Source organism: Scyliorhinus canicula, chromosome 12 (assembly GCF_902713615.1).
Source record: "Scyliorhinus canicula chromosome 12, sScyCan1.1, whole genome shotgun sequence".
NCBI lineage: Eukaryota > Metazoa > Chordata > Chondrichthyes > Carcharhiniformes > Scyliorhinidae > Scyliorhinus > Scyliorhinus canicula.
The window spans coordinates 729626-747780 of NC_052157.1; the positions used below are offsets into that span (position 1 = coordinate 729626).

Sequence of the window (18155 nt, forward strand, 5' to 3'; positions counted from 1 at the left end):
AAAATGTCAGTGGATCTGCGGAGGTGTGGCAGCCTCCCTTTGTACCTGGCAGGTAGGATCCAAACAATCCAAATTAATTTTAATTGAAATGTATCCCTATTTTTATGCCTAAATCATGTTTTTATTAATTGATTTCTGCTTTTATTTGGGTTATTTCCCCAGAGTCCGCAGTGCGATGCTCCAGAGAGAGACTGCATCGGAGGCCCCCCCCCCCCCCCCCTCCCCCAGAGAGAGACTGCATCGGAGGCCCCCCCCCCCAGAGAAACTGCATCGGAGGGTCCACCCCCCCCCCCCCCCCCCCAGAGAGAGACTGCATCTGAGGGCCCCCACCCCCCCCACCCCCCCCCCCCCGCTCCAGAGAGAGCCCGCATCGGAGGGTCCACCCCCCCCCCCCCCCCCCCCCCACTCCAGAGAGAGCCCGCATCGGAGGGTCCACCCCTCCCCCCCCCCCAGAGAGAGACTGCATCGGAGGGTCCCCCCCCCCCCACACTCCAGAGAGAGACTGCATCGGAGGGCCCCCACCACCCCCACTCCAGAGAGAGCCCGCATCGGAGGGTCCACCCCTCCCCCCCCAGAGAGAGACTGCATCGGAGGGCCCCCCCCCACCTACCCACCCCCCCGCTGCTCCAGAGAGAGCCCGCATCGGAGGGCCCCCCCCACCCCCGCTGCTCCAGAGAGAGACTGCATCGGAGGGCCCCCCACCCCCCCCACCCCCCGCTCCAGAGAGAGCCCGCATCAGAGGGTCCCCCCCCCCCCCACTCCAGAGAGAGACTGCATCGGAGGGTCCACCCCTCCCCCCCAGAGAGAGACTGCATCGGAGGCCCCCCCCCCCAGAGAGACTGCATCGGAGGGTCCACCCCTCCCCCTCCAGAGAGAGCCCGCATCGGAGGGTCCACTCTTCTCCCCCCCCAGAGAGACTGCATCGGAGGGTCGTCCCCCCCCCCCCCCCCCCCCCCCCGCTGCTCCAGAGAGAGACTGCATCGGAGGGTCCACTCTTCCCCCCCCCCCCCCCCTCCAGAGAGACTGCATCGGAGGGTTCCCCCCCCCCCCCCCCCAAGAGACAGACTGCATTGGAGGGTCCACCCCCCCCCCCCCCCCAGAGAGAGCCCGCATCGGAGGGTCTCCCCCCCCCCCCCCCCCCCCCAGAGAGAGCCCGCATCGGAGGGTTCCCCCCCCCCCCTGCTCCAGAGAGAGACTGCATCGGAGGCCCCCCCCCCCCCCCGCTCCAGAGAGAGCCCGCATCGGAGGGTCCACCCCCCCCCCAGAGAGAGACTGCATCGGAGGGTTGTACTTTGTGGAGGACACTTAAACCATTCCTGTTTGTAATAATCATGTTCTTTTGCCTTCTGGCTTGGAAGGAAGGAAGGGACTTGTGCAGTTTGGCAATCCATTCGGAGAGGGGAGATTGGTCAGTTTTGATGAGCTGGCTGACAAATACCAGTTGCCCAGTTCTAACCTCTGTTATTTTCAAATCCGTGATTTTTCCTCCTTTTCCTTTAGCCTTGACCTGAGGAGGGTTTTGTCCTTGGTGCAGCCTGACAAGGGGTCTCTTTCAGATCTATGAGGCTTTATTGGTTTGTCAGATCCCACCCCTTTAGATGAGGTGAAGGAGAGTGGCTGAGTTAATAGTGGGGAACACAGAAATGGCAAAGATGCTAAATCAGTACTTTGTGGAGGACACGTAAACCATTCCTATAGGAACGGGCAATTCTGAGGTAATATAAAGGAAGAACCATCAATCAGCATCAATAGGGAAATGGTACTCCACAATTGGGATTGAGGACAGACAAGTCCCCAGGGCTGATAGCCTACGTCCTAGGGTGTTAGAGGAAGTGGCAGCAGTGAGAGTGGATCCATTGGTTATAATATTCCAAAATTCCCTCAACGTGGGAAAGGTTCAATGGGAAGGGAAAATGCTAAAAACGGAGGGAGGCAGAATGTGGGAAATTACAGACCAGTTAGTTTGACATTTGTTGTTGGAACGTTGTTACAATCAAATATCAGGACATTTGGAAAGCTATCCATCAGAGCCAGCATGGTTTATGAAGGGTCAATCATGTTTGATTAATTTGCTTGGGTTCTTTGAATATGTAACAAGCAAAGTGGATAATGGGGATCCTGTAGATGTAGTATATCTGGACTTCCGGAAGGCGCTTGATAAGGTGCCGCACAGAAGGTTAATTCACAAGATTACATCACATGGGATTAGGGGTAATTTATCAGCTTGGATAGAAGACTGGCTGATGGACAGGAGACAGAGAGTCAGGATAAATGGCTCTTCCTGGATGGCAAGATGTAACTATACTGGGGTGCCACGGGGTTCAGTCTTTGTGTTCCAACTATTTACAATTTATAATAACGACTTGGATACAGGGATACAAGGTTCTATAGTCAAATGTGCAGATGACACAACAATAGGTGGGACAGTAAGTTGCAATGAGGGAATAAGAACCTTACAAATGGATATAGATAGCTTAGGAGAACGTGGCAGATGGAGTTTAATGTGCATAAGTGTGAGGTCATCAATTTTGGTCAGAAAAAAGGGAAGGCAACTTACTATATAAATGGGGGAGACTTCTGGGAGCTCCGATGCAGAGGGATCTGGGTGTCCTCGTTCATGAGTCACAGAAAACGATCAGTGGAAGAAGTGTGATTGTTGCTGTGCCAGCGAACCACACTCGTGTTTTGGTCTTGTCCCAAGCTTGCTGGCTTTTGGGTTTCCGTTTTTAATATATCGGAGATTCTTCGGGAGGTTCTGGACCCACGTCCAGGGTAGCTACATCTGGGGTCTCAGACTCACCGACCTTTCACTCTGAGGTGGGGGCAGATGTTGTCGCCTTTGCCTCTTTAGTGGCCAGGAGACAAATATTGCTCAGCTGGAGGTCACCCACACCATGGTTGGATAATCAGATTCCACTTCTACACTTGGAGGAAGTTACGTATTCCATCAGGGGATCGGTGGAGAGATTCCACCTAAATTGGCAGCCATTTATCACCTTTTTGTAAAGATGTAGGCACTTCCAGCTCTTGGGGGGGGTTTAGTTTTAGCGTGGGGTTTTATGTTACGGCTTTGATGAAAAAAAATTGTATAATGTTTTGACTTTGTACTTTTATATCTGCTGGTTGAATGTTGATAATATGGTTCATCTTGGAGCAGCATGGCTCAGTGGTTAGCACTGCTACCTCAAGGTGCCGAGGACCCAAGTTCAATCCCAGCTCTGGGTCACTGTCCGTGTGCAGTTTGCATATTTTCCCTGTGTTTACGTGGGCTTTGCCCCCCCCATCCCCCACAACCCAAAGATGTGCAGGGTAGGTGGATTGGCCATGATAAATTGTCCCTTAATTGGAAAAAAAAGAATTTGGTACTTTAAATTTTAAAGTGTATGATTAACGTTTGTTTATAAAATCTCAATAAATATATTTATTTAACAAAAAGAATTGGGAAAATCTGCTGGATCCTTTGTGGATGATCTTTTCCGAGGTCAGCCATGAATAGCATCGCTCTGCAGCTGACTGTTACAAGTTGCTTGCTGCTGCCAACTTTCATTTCTGCAGCGTTTAAACAACTTGGAATTTTGGGGGAAGTTTTGCTGCCACCGTATCTTTGTGAACCGCTATAAACTTCCTTCTGACCTCACAATTTTGCTTTTCACAGCATTTAATGTATTGTCCCTTTCTCTAAAGGGGAGGGTTGATGTTTTCAAACCTGTTTATGATTACATGTGACTGTACCAGATTTACTGGACTCATTTAGTGCAACAGTGCCTTTTAATGGCGGCAATTGTGGTGGAGGAGGGGAGATCAGTCTCTGATCACGTTTTATGACTAAACTGGTGCTGCTATGAACTGAATGTTTGTATTAGTTATTTAAATTATTATTGGGACGTGGTTTCCAGCTTCCAAGCAGAGAATTCCATGTAGCTGTGGACACAGATTACACACACTCTGAGTATAATTAAGGGTGAGGTTTTTTTTAACTCTTTAAAATGTAGTTTAGTGAAAGCATGGGACTATTGAATTGAAATGAAAATCGCTTATTATCACAAGTAGGCTTCAAATGAAGTTACTGTGAAAAGCCCCTAGTCGCCACATTCCGGTGCCTGTTCGGGGAGGCTGGTACAGGAATTGAACCATGATACTGGCCTGCCTTGGTTTTCTTTCAAAGCCAGCGATTTAGCCCTATGCTAAACAGCCCCTGTGTTGTTAGTTAACAATCCAATCTCCTACTTGTGTTATGTACTCTGGGATAACACAGGCTGCAACTCGATGCAGCTTTGACCAAAAGATACTCCAGACTTTGAAGTAAGTTCAATGTGATTTATTGAACCATTAGTACAGTTCTCTGAGTTTGACTTTCCTGCTAATCTTGCTATAGTAACTCAGTCTAACTAACCAGTCTGCTCTAAGCCACGTGGTGGGTGTGATGCTTCTGATCTGCCCCGTCCTACTCTCTAAGTGTCACCTGTGGAAAGAGACAGCATGTGTGCCCTGTCCTTTTATATGGGTTGAGTAATGCCCCCTTGTGGTAGTGTAACCTCTGGGTGTGTCTTGACTGCCCATTGGTCGTGTCCTATTGTAAGTTTTCATTAGCTGTATGTCTGCATGTCATGATGTCTCTGGTGCTCCCTCTAGTGTTTACTTAGTCATAGTGTATTTACAGTAACCCCTTTTGTATTTACAGTGATGCATATCATCACACTACTCTTGTAAGCTGGAGCAGCAAATTAACCCCTGTACCCCACTGACCGCAGTTACGTTTCTTCTAGCTGCCTGTGGTTATCCGAGTGCCAAGATTGGTGACATCTGTCGCAACCATATGTAGAATGCCATTTTCATTGCTGGGATTTGGGGATATTATTGTGCCAGGTGAGTAAAACATTCCTGCATTCCTGGAATGACTTGGTCATAACTGGGGTTTTTACAAACCGGTCTTTGCCGTTTATCCCGCATTTGTTAAATCATCCGTGCAAAATGGAACTTCCAGGTACCAATATTTTAATTTTTAATTTCCTCTGTTGTGCAGGTCCATGGTGAATATTGCAAAGTTAATTATAAGTGACCATTGTTGTAAATTTAATTCCCAGTATACTATGAATTTAAGTATTTATTTTGGTGGTGATTAACTTTTATTACAAAATGACTAAGAAAGGAAAAAAATTCTTGGAATTCTTTGAGTGTGAGATATAGATATCCATCATGAGGAAGATCGAATGGGGCAATATCAACACACTGAATTTAGAATGTTTTTAAAGGCAGAGGGAGCACACTGTAAGGATTGGAGTGCTTTCAGATCAGGTGGCAGCTAATTGAAAGATTATCTGCCAAATGGGAAATAATCAAAGTTATAGGAAAGTGGAGGCCGTGCTGAAGGTTTGATTGTATATTGGGTAGATCCACACTGTGGAGCTGGGTTGTATAGGGGTTGTATAGGGGTTGGAGGCATGCTGTGAAATTCCGAACAAGTTAAAGGTTTGGGTTGTAGCATGGTGAATTGCTGGAACTTAAATTCCAAGTGATTGATATGTTAAAGGGTAAAGTAGAGATGACATTTCACAGGTCAGATATATCGACCTAGGTTAAATTGCAATGTTTAAGTCACAGATGCTGATGTTTGAGCTGCAGATTCAGCAATCTGCATGATGCTAACTTCATAGAACAGATTGGAAAAGAGGAAATGATGGGATTTTGACCTCAAAAGCGTGAGCTGTAAATATTTGTATAATCGACATGACAATTTAAATGTTTCCTCCAGTATTGATGGAGTTCTCTTCTCTTTCAGGATTATTGGTTGCTTATTGCCGAAGATTTGATTTGCAGACAAATACCTCCAACATCTATTTTATTTCGTGCACTCTAGGTAAAAATATTTGCAAAACAAATTAAGGATACTGAAGAAATAGTTTTGATTCAATCCATACTCATGAATAATAACTGGAGTTAGTAAATGACAGTTATTGATGCTCCAAAGTCTTGTCTGAAAGATATGGTGAGATGGCCGTCATTCATTCTTCTGAAGAGAATCTTTATTGTTGCCTAATCTAATCTGGGGTAGATGGAGAAGAGAGAAAAACATTTGCACTTTGATCGCTCAAATATCTTGGTTTCACATACAATTAAGTAATAATCACTAGATTACTCCTTGAGCGGCAAACATTGGCATTGGGCCATGATCTGATTGAATGGCGGAGCAGCCTCGAGGGGCTGAATTGCCGACCTGCTCCTAATTCCGATGTTCCTAAATATGATCAGAAAGTTTGTGCATTGTGGTAGGAGAAATAGGTTTGTATTCATCAGACTGTACTGGGGAAAAAGGGAGCTGAACTGTTAAAAGGAGGTGGCTGCAGAGACAGTAGATACCATCAGACATAGGAGCAGAATTAGGCCACTCGGCCCATCGAGTCTGCTCCGCCATTCAATCATGGCTGATATTTTCTCATCTCCATTCTCCTGCCTTCTCCCCATAACCCCTGATCCCCTTATTAATCAAGAACCTATCTAGCTCTGTCCTTTTTTTTTAAATTTAGAGTACCCAATTATTTTTTCCAATTAAGGGGCAATTTAGCGTGGCCAATCCACCTTCTCTGCACATTTTTGGGTTGTGGGGGCGAAACCCACGCAGACACGGGGAGAATCTATCTCTGTCTTAAAGACACTCAGTGATTTGGCCTCTACAGCCTTCTCCGGCAAAGAGTTCCACAGATTCACCAGCCTCTGGCTGAAGAAATTCCTCCTCTCTGTTTTGAAGGATCGCCCCTTCAGTCTGATACATTGGTTGTCATCTTCCAAAATTTCCTTCATTCTGGAAAATGGATTGGAACGGTGCATATGTAACGTCACTATACAGACTGAAATCAGGAACCTTCTGTAGGCCAGTTAGTTTTAACTGTCATTGGGGAAAATGCGAGAATCCATTATTTTATTTTATTTTTGGCACTTTATTGTGGCCAATCCACCGACCCTCCACATCTTTGGGTTGTGGGTGTGAGACCCACGCAGACATGGTGAGTCCTGGGGCTGGGATCGAACCCGGGTCCTCGGCGGCGTGAGGCAGCAGTGCTAACATAGAACATAGAACACTACAGCGCAGTACGGGCCCTTCGGCCCTCGATGTTGCGCCGACCTGTGAAACCATCTGAAGCCTATCTGACCTACACTATTCCATTTTCATCCATATGTCTATCCAGTGACCACTTAAATGCCCTTAAAGTTGGCGAGTCTACTACTGTTGCAGGCAGGGCGTTCCACACCCCTACTACTCTTTGAGTAAAGAAACTGCCTCTGACATCTGTCCTATATCTACCACCCCTCAATTTAAAGCTATGTGCCCTCATGTTGGTCATCACCATCCGAGGAAAAAGACTCTCACTGTCCACCCTATCTAACCCTCTGACTATCTTATATGTCTCTATTAAGTCACCTCTCAGCCTTCTCCTCTCTAATGAAAACCTCAAGTCCCTGAGCCTTTCCTCGTAAGACCTTCCCTCCATACCAGGCAACATCCTAGTAAATCTCTGAACCCTTTCCTAAGCTTCCACATCCTTCCTATAATGTAGTGACCAGAACTGCACGCAGTACTCCAGGAGCGGCCGCACCAGAGTTATGTACAGCTGCAGCATGACCTTGTGGCTCCGAAACTCAATCCCCCTACTGATAAAGGCTAGCACACCATGTGCCTTCTTAACAGCCCTATTAACCTGGGTGGCAACTTTCAGGGATTTATGTACCTGGATGCCGAGATCTCTCTGTTCATCTACACTACCAAGAATCTTGCCATTAGCCCAGTACTCTGCATTCCTGTTACTCCTTCCAAAGTGAACCACCTCACACTTTTCCGCATTAAACTCCATCTGCCACCTCTCAGCCCAGCTCTGCAGCTTATCTATGTCCCTCTGTATCCTATAACATCCTTCAGCACTATCCACAACTCCACCGACCTTCGTGTCATCTGCAAATTTACTAACCCATCCTTCTACACCCCCTTCCAGGTCATTTATAAAAATGACAAACAGCAGTGGCCCCAAAACAGATCCTTGCGGTACACCACTAGTAACTGAACTCCAGGATGAACATTTGCCATCAACCGCCACCCTCTGTCTTCTTTCAGCTAGCCAATTACTGATCCAAACCGCTAAATCACCTTCAATTCCATACTTCCTTATTTTCTGCATTATTTAACCACTGCATCACCGGGATTGAACCCGGGTCCTCGGCGCCGTGCGGCAGCAGTGCTAATCACCGGGATCGAACCCGGGTCCTCAGAGCCGTGAGACAGCAGTGCTAACCACTGCATCATCGGGATCGAACCTGGGTCCTCGGTGCAGTGAGGCAGCAGTGCTAACCACTGCATCATCGGGATCAAACCTGGGTCCTCATTACCGTGAGGCAGCAGTGCTAACCACCGGGATCGTACCCGGGTCCTCGGCGCCGTGCGGCAGCAGTGCTAATCACCGGGATCGAACCCGGGTCCTCAGAGCCGTGAGACAGCAGTGCTAACCACTGCATCATCGGGATCGAACCTGGGTCCTCGGCACCGTGAGGCAGCAGTGCCAACCACTGCATCGCTGGGATCGAACCCGGGTCCTCGGCACCGTGAGACAGCAGTGCTAACCACTGCATCATCGGGATCGAACCCGGGTCCTCGGAGCCGTGAGGCAGCAGTGCCAACCACTGCATCACCCGTATCGTACCCGGGTCCTCAGAGCCGTGAGGCAGCAGTGCCAACCACTGCATCACCGGGATCGAAGCCGGGTCCTCGGCACCGTGCGGCAGCAGTGCTAACCACTGCATCACCGGGATCGAAGCCGGGTCCTCGGCACCGTGAGGCAGCAGTGCTAACCACTGCATCACCGGGATCGAACCTGGGTCCTCGGTGCAGTGAGGCAGCAGTGCTAACCACTGCATCATCGGGATCAAACCTGGGTCCTCAGCACCGTGAGGCAGCAGTGCTAACCACCGGGATCGTACCCGGGTCCTCGGCACCGTGAGGCAGCAGTGCTAACCACTGCATCACCGGGATCGAACCTGGGTCCTCGGTGCAGTGAGGCAGCAGTGCTAACCACTGCATCATCGGGATCGAACCTGGGTCCTCGGCGCCGTGCGGCAGCAGTGCCAACCACTGCATCACCCGTATCGTACCCGGGTCCTCAGAGCCGTGAGACAGCAGTGCCAACCACTGCATTACCGGGATCGAAGCCGGGTCCTCGGCACCGTGAGGCAGCAGTGCCAACCACTGCATTACCGAGCCTCCCTAAGGATCCATTATTAAGGGAGTGGTATCAGGACAGTTAGAAAATCAGAATGCAATCCGGCAGAGTCACCATGGTTTTTTGAAAGGAAAATTGTGTTTATTAAAGCTCTGTGAGGGTGTAATACTCAGAATGGATAAAGGGGAACCAGTAGATGTACAGTGTTCGAATTTTCAAGAAGCATTTGTTACGGCACCACATAAAAGGTTATTGCACGGGTAAGAGCTGATGGTGTTCGGGGTGACATATTTATATAGATTGAGGATGGCTAACGCAGGAACAGAAGTTGGGATCATTTTCAGATTGTCAAACTGTCAGCAAGTTAGGTGCCGCAGGAATCAGTGCTGGGGCCTCAACTACTTACAAATTTGAGTGATGAATGATGTGTAAGAAGCACAATTTGGTAGCCAAATATTCTGACATTTCAGGAGGGGTTACTAGATTACAGGGATAGGTTGGAAGTGAGAGCTTAAGTGGGTCAGTGCAGACTCGATGGGCCGAATGGCCTCCTGCACTGTATTTTCTATGTAACCATCGGTCAGAAGATACGTTGGGAGGAGGATAGAATGAATCTGCAAGGCAATATTGAATTGGCAGGTGCACAATAATGTGGAAAAGTTGTCCACTTTGACAGGAAACAAATAACAGCAAAAGATTTAAATAGAGATTTTTACAGACAGGAGTGAGGCGAAAGTGAACTCCTTTATTTTTTAACTGTTTATCTGTGAGCAGAGGTATTATCATTTTTGAAATACGCTGTGACTGATTTCCCGCAAACCCTCTTGAGGGATCAATTTTTAAAGTGACTCACAGCAAACTCTCTTTGGACTTGAATCGAAGTATAATTTATTCACACATTCGAAGCCGAGGAATAGTTGTGACTCCATGTCACAGACGATTAGGTAGGAAAGAGCAGGTTTTACAGCTCCGACTGACTTGAAGTAAAAGCACCATAGATGTGGATGTCCATTCATGTGACTTCACGTCCAGTGAGAGTTCCTTCGCAGGAGCTGCAGTTCATTTAGCTGACATAGGATCTTGGAAATTCCTTTAAAGTTGAGGTGATGTACGGAGCAAGATGAGGTTGAGGTGATGGAGCGAGGTGAGGTTGGTATACTGAGACTTGGTCTGCTCGGTGGGCACTGGCAGGAATCTTGGGGTGTGAGGAGGATTGGGCTTGATGCAGTCAGTCTGTCTGGAGTGCTGCTTTGATGTTTGCAGGCTGGAGGTTAAACAGACTGAGTTGCAATTCTGGGAATGTAATTTCAAACTTGGGTCATGTGGCGGTGACCATTAATGAGTCCGTAGTAGGCTTGCAAGGGGTTACTATACCTCTATTCACCTTGGGAGATAAATGGTGGCTTTTAGTGTCTCTGTTGGTATAACAGGGTTTGATGGCTTCCCCTTGTTATAGAATCAGGCTTGTGACACATCATCTGCTGGTCCCTTGTTGATTTGTAACATGAACGCACAATGAGTGGTGTAAGATTCCACAAGGATGAAGGTTGAGGATTGATATAATGTAACCAAAATGTGACTTGTACAGCCAATTTTAGATCCAGCAAATTCCACCTTTTAAATAAGCGTAAAAGGGAAAGTTTGATTTAACAGTTGATCTCTTCAAGGTCTTTATGAAGAGAGATGGCAGAATGGTATCGGCCTTGACATGAATCACAAGTGGCATGTGGCACAAGTAATTAGTAAGGCGAGTGGAATTTTGACGTCATTGCGAGGGAGGTGGAGTGTAAACTTCGAGAAACCTTGCTGAAGCTGTGCGAGGTGTTGGTGGGACTACACTGGAGCACTGTGTACAGTTTAGATCACCTTGTTTAAGGAGGGATATACTTGTCATGGAAGAAATTCGGAGACGGTTCAGTCGGGTGATTCCTGGGGTGAAGGGTTGTCGTGTGAGGAGAAGTGGAGAAGGCTGGGCCCATTAGTCATTGTTTAGAGTTTAGGAGAATGAGGTGATCTGACTGAAACATTGAAGATTCTGAGGGGACTTGACGGGGTAGATTTGGAAGGAATGCTTCATTATAGAAGAATCCAGCTCTTCAGGCACAGTTTAAAAATTAGTCTGCAATTTAGGAAGAATTTCTTCTGAGGATCTTTCGGCTTTGGAATTCCCTTCCACAGGGAGCAATGGGTCACGGAATTCTCCACAGGGAGCAATGGGACTGGGTCACGGAATTCTCTACAGGGAGCAATGGGACTGGGTCACGGAATTCTCCACAGGGAGCAATGGGACTGGGTCACTGAATATATTCAAGGCTGAGTTAATCGACGAGGGTCTAGGGTTATGGGGAGAGACAGGGATGTGTGGAGTTGAGCCCAGGATCCAAACAACAAACGGTGATGTTTTGAATGGCAGAGCAGGTTCGATGGTCCAAATGGCCTATTGCTGCTCCGATTGTGATTTAATTACAGTGCAGAGGGAGGCCATTCAACCCATCGAGTCTGCACTGACCCATCTGTCTCCCAAACCCCCCCCCCCCCCCCCCCCCACCACCACCACCACCACCACATTCCTTTGGCCCATAAACCAACCTAACCTTTGGACACTAAGGCAATTTAGAACGCCCAATCCGCCTAATCTGTCTACCTTTGGACTGTGGGAGGAAACTCACACACATACGGGGAGAATGTGCAAAATCCTCACACTGATCTACAGTTGAAATTAATCCTGGGTCCCTGGCACTGAGGCAGCAGTGCTAATCACTTTGCCATTGTACCACCCGTGCTAACCACTGTACTGGTGGCATCTTGCTTCATATAAAATGCCTAATTTCAAGTGTATTTAAAATAATGAGATGAATGGCAAGCTGATCAGTCAGTGATTAGTGATGGCACAGTCCTTAGCACTGCTGCCTCAGTGTCAGGGCGGCACAGTGGTTAGCACTGCTGCCCCACAATGCCAGGGACCCCAGTTCAATTCTGACCTTGGGTGAATGTGGAGTTTGAACGTTCTCCCCGTATCTGCGTGGGTTCCACCCCACAGTATAAAGATGTGCAGGCTAGATGGATTGGCCACGCTAAATTGTCCCTTAATTGAAAAAAAAAATAGTTGGGTACTCTAAATTCATTAAAAAATTAAAATTTCCCTTCACTGTCCCGGGATGTGCAGGTATGGGGATATTTCCCTTCACTGTCCCTGTCCCGGGGTGTGTAGGTATGGGGATATTTCCCTTCACTGTCCCGGGGTGTGTAGGTATGGGGATATTTCCCTTCACTGTCCCTGTCCCGGGAAGTGTAGGTATGGGGATATTTCCCTTCACTGTCCCGGGGTGTGTAGGTATGGGGATATGTCCCTTCACTGTCCCTGTCCCGGGGTGTGTAGGTATGGGGATATTTCCCTTCACTGTCCCTGTCCCGGGGTGTGTAGGTATGGGGATATTCACTGTCCTGGGGTGTGTAGGTATGGGGATATGTCCCTTCCCTGTCCCGGGGTGTGTAGGTATGGGGATATGTCCCTTCACTGTCCCTGTCCCGGGGTGTGTAGGTATGGGGATATTTCCCTTCACTGTCCCTGTCCCGGGGCGTGTAGGTATGGGGATATTTCCCTTCACTGTCCCTGTCCCGGGGTGTGTAGGTATGGGGATATTTCCCTTCACTGTCCCTGTCCCGGGGTGTGTAGGTATGGGGATATGTCCCTTCACTGTCCCTGTCCCGGGGTGTGTAGGTATGGGGATATTCACTGTCCTGGGGTGTGTAGGTATGGGGATATGTCCCTTCCCTGTCCCGGGGTGTGTAGGTATGGGGATATTCACTGTCCCGGGGTGTGTAGGTATGGGGATATTTCCCTTCACTGTCCCGGGGTGTGTAGGTATGGGGATATTTCCCTTCCCTGTCCCGGGGTGTGTAGGTATGGGGATATTTCCCTTCACTGTCCCGGGGTGTGTAGGTATGGGGATATTTTCCTTCACTGTCCCGGGGTGTGTAGGTATGGGGATATTTCCCTTCACTGTCCCGGGGTGTGTAGGTATGGGGATATTTTCCTTCACTGTCCAGGGGTGTGTAGGTATGGGGATATTTCCCTTCACTGTCACTGTCCCGGGATGTGTAGGTATGGGGATATTTCCCTTCACTGTCCCGGGGTGTGTAGGTATGGGGATATTTCCCTTCACTGTCCCTGTCCCGGGGTGTGTAGGTATGGGGATATTTCCCTTCACTGTCCCTGTCCCGGGAAGTGTAGGTATGGGGATATTTTCCTTCACTGTCCAGGGGTGTGTAGGTATGGGGATATTTCCCTTCACTGTCACTGTCCCGGGATGTGTAGGTATGGGGATATTTCCCTTCACTGTCCCGGGGTGTGTAGGTATGGGGATATTTCCCTTCACTGTCCCTGTCCCGGGGTGTGCAGGTATGGGGATATTTCCCTTCACTGTCCCTGTCCCGGGGTGTGTAGGTATGGGGATATTTCCCTTCACTGTCCCGGGGTGTGTAGGTATGGGGATATGTCCCTTCACTGTCCCTGTCCCGGGGTGTGTAGGTATGGGGATATTTCCCTTCACTGTCCCTGTCCCGGGGCGTGTAGGTATGGGGATATTTCCCTTCACTGTCCCTGTCCCGGGGTGTGTAGGTATGGGGATATTTCCCTTCACTGTCCCGGGGTGTGTAGGTATGGGGATATTTCCCTTCACTGTCCCTGTCCCGGGGTGTGTAGGTATGGGGATATGTCCCTTCACTGTCCCTGTCCCGGGGTGTGTAGGTAAGGGGATATTTCCCTTCACTGTCCCTGTCCCGGGGTGTGTAGGTATGGGGATATTTCCCTTCACTGTCCCGGGGTGTGTAGGTATGGGGATATTTCCCTTCACTGTCCCTGTCCCGGGGTGTGTAGGTATGGGGATATGTCCCTTCACTGTCCCTGTCCCGGGGTGTGTAGGTATGGGGATATTCACTGTCCTGGGGTGTGTAGGTATGGGGATATGTCCCTTCCCTGTCCCGGGGTGTGTAGGTATGGGGATATTCACTGTCCCGGGGTGTGTAGGTATGGGGATATGTCCCTTCCCTGTCCCGGGGTGTGTAGGTATGGGGATATTCACTGTCCCGGGGTGTGTAGGTATGGGGATATTTCCCTTCACTGTCCCGGGGTGTGTAGGTATGGGGATATTTCCCTTCCCTGTCCCGGGGTGTGTAGGTATGGGGATATTTCCCTTCACTGTCCCGGGGTGTGTAGGTATGGGGATATTTTCCTTCACTGTCCAGGGGTGTGTAGGTATGGGGATATTTCCCTTCACTGTCACTGTCCCGGGATGTGTAGGTATGGGGATATTTCCCTTCACTGTCCCGGGGTGTGTAGGTATGGGGATATTTCCCTTCACTGTCCCTGTCCCGGGAAGTGTAGGTATGGGGAAATTTCCCTTCACTGTCCCGGGATGTGCAGGTATGGGGATATTTCCCTTCACTGTCCCTGTCCCGGGGTGTGTAGGTATGGGGATATTTCCCTTCACTGTCCCGGGGTGTGTAGGTATGGGGATATTTCCCTTCACTGTCCCTGTCCCGGGAAGTGTAGGTATGGGGATATTTCCCTTCACTGTCCCGGGGTGTGTAGGTATGGGGATATGTCCCTTCACTGTCCCTGTCCCGGGGTGTGTAGGTATGGGGATATTTCCCTTCACTGTCCCTGTCCCGGGGCGTGTAGGTATGGGGATATTTCCCTTCACTGTCCCTGTCCCGGGGTGTGTAGGTATGGGGATATTTCCCTTCACTGTCCCGGGGTGTGTAGGTATGGGGATATTTCCCTTCACTGTCCCTGTCCCGGGGTGTGTAGGTATGGGGATATGTCCCTTCACTGTCCCTGTCCCGGGGTGTGTAGGTAAGGGGATATTTCCCTTCACTGTCCCTGTCCCGGGGTGTGTAGGTATGGGGATATTTCCCTTCACTGTCCCGGGGTGTGTAGGTATGGGGATATTTCCCTTCACTGTCCCTGTCCCGGGGTGTGTAGGTATGGGGATATGTCCCTTCACTGTCCCTGTCCCGGGGTGTGTAGGTATGGGGATATTCACTGTCCTGGGGTGTGTAGGTATGGGGATATGTCCCTTCCCTGTCCCGGGGTGTGTAGGTATGGGGATATTCACTGTCCCGGGGTGTGTAGGTATGGGGATATGTCCCTTCCCTGTCCCGGGGTGTGTAGGTATGGGGATATTCACTGTCCCGGGGTGTGTAGGTATGGGGATATTTCCCTTCACTGTCCCGGGGTGTGTAGGTATGGGGATATTTCCCTTCCCTGTCCCGGGGTGTGTAGGTATGGGGATATTTCCCTTCACTGTCCCGGGGTGTGTAGGTATGGGGATATTTTCCTTCACTGTCCAGGGGTGTGTAGGTATGGGGATATTTCCCTTCACTGTCACTGTCCCGGGGTGTGTAGGTATGGGGATATTTCCCTTCCCTGTCCCGGGGTGTGTAGGTATGGGGATATTTCCCTTCACTGTCCCTGTCCCGGGGTGTGTAGGTATGGGGATATTTCCCTTCACTGTCCCTGTCCCGGGGTGTGTAGGTATGGGGATATGTCCCTTCACTGTCCCTGTCCCGGGGTGTGTAGGTATGGGGATATTTCCCTTCACTGTCCCGGGGTGTGTAAGTATGAGGATATTTCCCTTCACTGACCCGGGGTGTGTAGGTATGGGGATATTTCCCTTCACTGTCCCTGTCCCGGGGTGTGTAGGTATGGGGATATGTCCCTTCACTGTCCCTGTCCCGGGGTGTGTAGGTATGGGGATATTTCCCTTCACTGTCACTGTCCCGGGGTGTGTAGGTATGGGGATATTTCCCTTCACTGACCCGGGGTGTGTAGGTATGGGGATATGTCCCTTCACTGTCCCTGTCCCGGGGTGTGTAGGTATGGGGATATTTCCCTTCACTGACCCGGGGTGTGTAGGTATGGGGATATTTCCCTTCACTGTCCCTGTCCCGGGGTGTGTAGGTATGGGGATATTTCCCTTCACTGACCCAGGGTGTGTAGGTATGGGGATATGTCCCTTCACTGTCCCTGTCCCGGGGTGTGTAGGTATGGGGATATTTCCCTTCACTGTCCCTGTCCCGGGGTGTGTAGGTATGGGGATATTGCCCTTCACTGTCCCTGTCCCGGGGTGTGTAGGTATGGGGATATTTCCCTTCACTGTCCCTGTCCCGGGGTGTGTAGGTATGGGGATATGTCCCTTCACTGTCCCTGTCCCGGGGTGTGTAGGTATGGGGATATTGCCCTTCACTGTCCCTGTCCCGGGGTGTGTAGGTATGGGGATATGTCCCTTCACTGTCCCTGTCCTGGGGTGTGTAGGTATGGGGATATTGCCCTTCACTGTCCCTGTCCCGGGGTGTGTAGGTATGGGGATATTGCCCTTCACTGTCCCTGTCCCGGGGTGTGTAGGTATGGGGATATTGCCCTTCACTGTCCCGGGGTGTGTAGGTATGGGGATATTTCCCTTCACTGTCCTGGGGTGTGTAGGTATGGGGATATTTCCCTTCACTGTCCTGGGGTGTGTAGGTATGGGGATATGTCCCTTCACTGTCCCTGTCCCGGGGTGTGTAGGTATGGGGATATTGCCCTTCACCGTCCCGGGGTGTGTAGGTATGGGGATATTTCCCTTCACTGTCACTGTCCCGGGGTGTGTAGGTATGGGGATATGTCCCTTCACTGTCCCTGTCCCGGGGTGTGTAGGTATGGGGATATTGCCCTTCACCGTCCCGGGGTGTGTCGGTATGGGGATATTTCCCTTCACTGTCACTGTCCCGGGGTGTGTAGGTATGGGGATATGTCCCTTCACTGTCCCTGTCCTGGGGTGTGTAGGTATGGGGATATTTCCCTTCACTGTCCCGGGGTGTGTAGGTATGGGAATATTTCCCTTCACTGTCCCGGGGTGTGTAGGTATGGGGATATGTCCCTTCACTGTCCCTGTCCCGGGGTGTGTAGGTAAGGGGATATTTCCCTTCACTGTCCCGGGGTGTGTAAGTATGGGGATATGTCCCTTCACTGTCCCTGTCCCGGGGTGTGTAGGTAAGGGGATATTTCCCTTCACTGTCCCGGGGTGTGTAAGTATGGGGATATTTCCCTTCACTGTCCCGGGGTGTGTAGGTATGGGAATATTTCCCTTCACTGTCCCGGGGTGTGTAGGTATGGGGATATGTCCCTTCACTGTCCCTGTCCCGGGGTGTGTAGGTATGGGGATATGTCCCTTCACTGTCCCTGTCCCGGGGTGTGTAGGTATGGGGATATTCACTGTCCCGGTGTGTGTAGGTATGGGGATATTTCCCTTCATTGTCCTGGGGTGTGTAGGTATGGGGATATTTCCCTTCACTGTCCCGGGGTGTGTAGGTATGGGGATATTCACGGTCTCGGGGTGTGTAGGTATGGGGATATTTCCCTTCACTGTCCCGGTGTGTGTAGGTATGGGGATATTTCCCTTCACTGTCCCGGGGTGTGTAGGTATGGGGATATTTCCCTTCACTGTCCCTGTCCCGGTGTGTGTAGGTATGGGGATATTTCCCTTCACTGTCCTGGGGTGTGTAGGTATGGGGATATTTCCCTTCACTGTCCCTGTCCCGGGGTGTGTAGGTATGGGGATATTTCCCTTCACTGTCACTGTCCCGGGGTGTGTAGGTATGGGGATATGTCCCTTCACTGTCACTGTCCCGGGGTGTGTAGGTATGGGGATATTTCCCTTCACTGTCCCGGGGTGTGTAGGTATGGGGATATTTCCCTTCACTGTCCCGGGGTGTGTAGGTATGGGGATATGTCCCTTCACTGTCCCTGTCCCGGGGTGTGTAGGTATGGGGATATTTCCCTTCACTGTCCCGGGGTGTGTAGGTATGGGGATATTTCCCTTCACTGTCCCGGGGTGTGTAGGTATGGTGATATGTCCCTTCCCTGTCCCGGGGTGTGTAGGTATGGAGATATTTCCCTTCACTGTCCCG

The 18155-nt window shown here is 50.1% G+C and overlaps 1 protein-coding gene across 3 annotated transcripts in view; it reads left to right on the plus strand.

The window, feature by feature from the left end:
- Positions 1 to 18155, plus strand: part of LOC119974453 (signal peptide peptidase-like 2A) — a 51357-nt gene that overhangs the window by 19826 nt on the left and 13376 nt on the right. For all 3 annotated transcript variants that reach the window (XM_038813358.1, XM_038813359.1, XM_038813360.1), the window contains 2 exons: positions 4767 to 4866; positions 5780 to 5857. In XM_038813358.1, coding sequence (XP_038669286.1) covers positions 4767 to 4866; positions 5780 to 5857 — 178 coding nt within the window. The remainder of the gene's footprint in view (positions 1 to 4766; positions 4867 to 5779; positions 5858 to 18155) is intronic.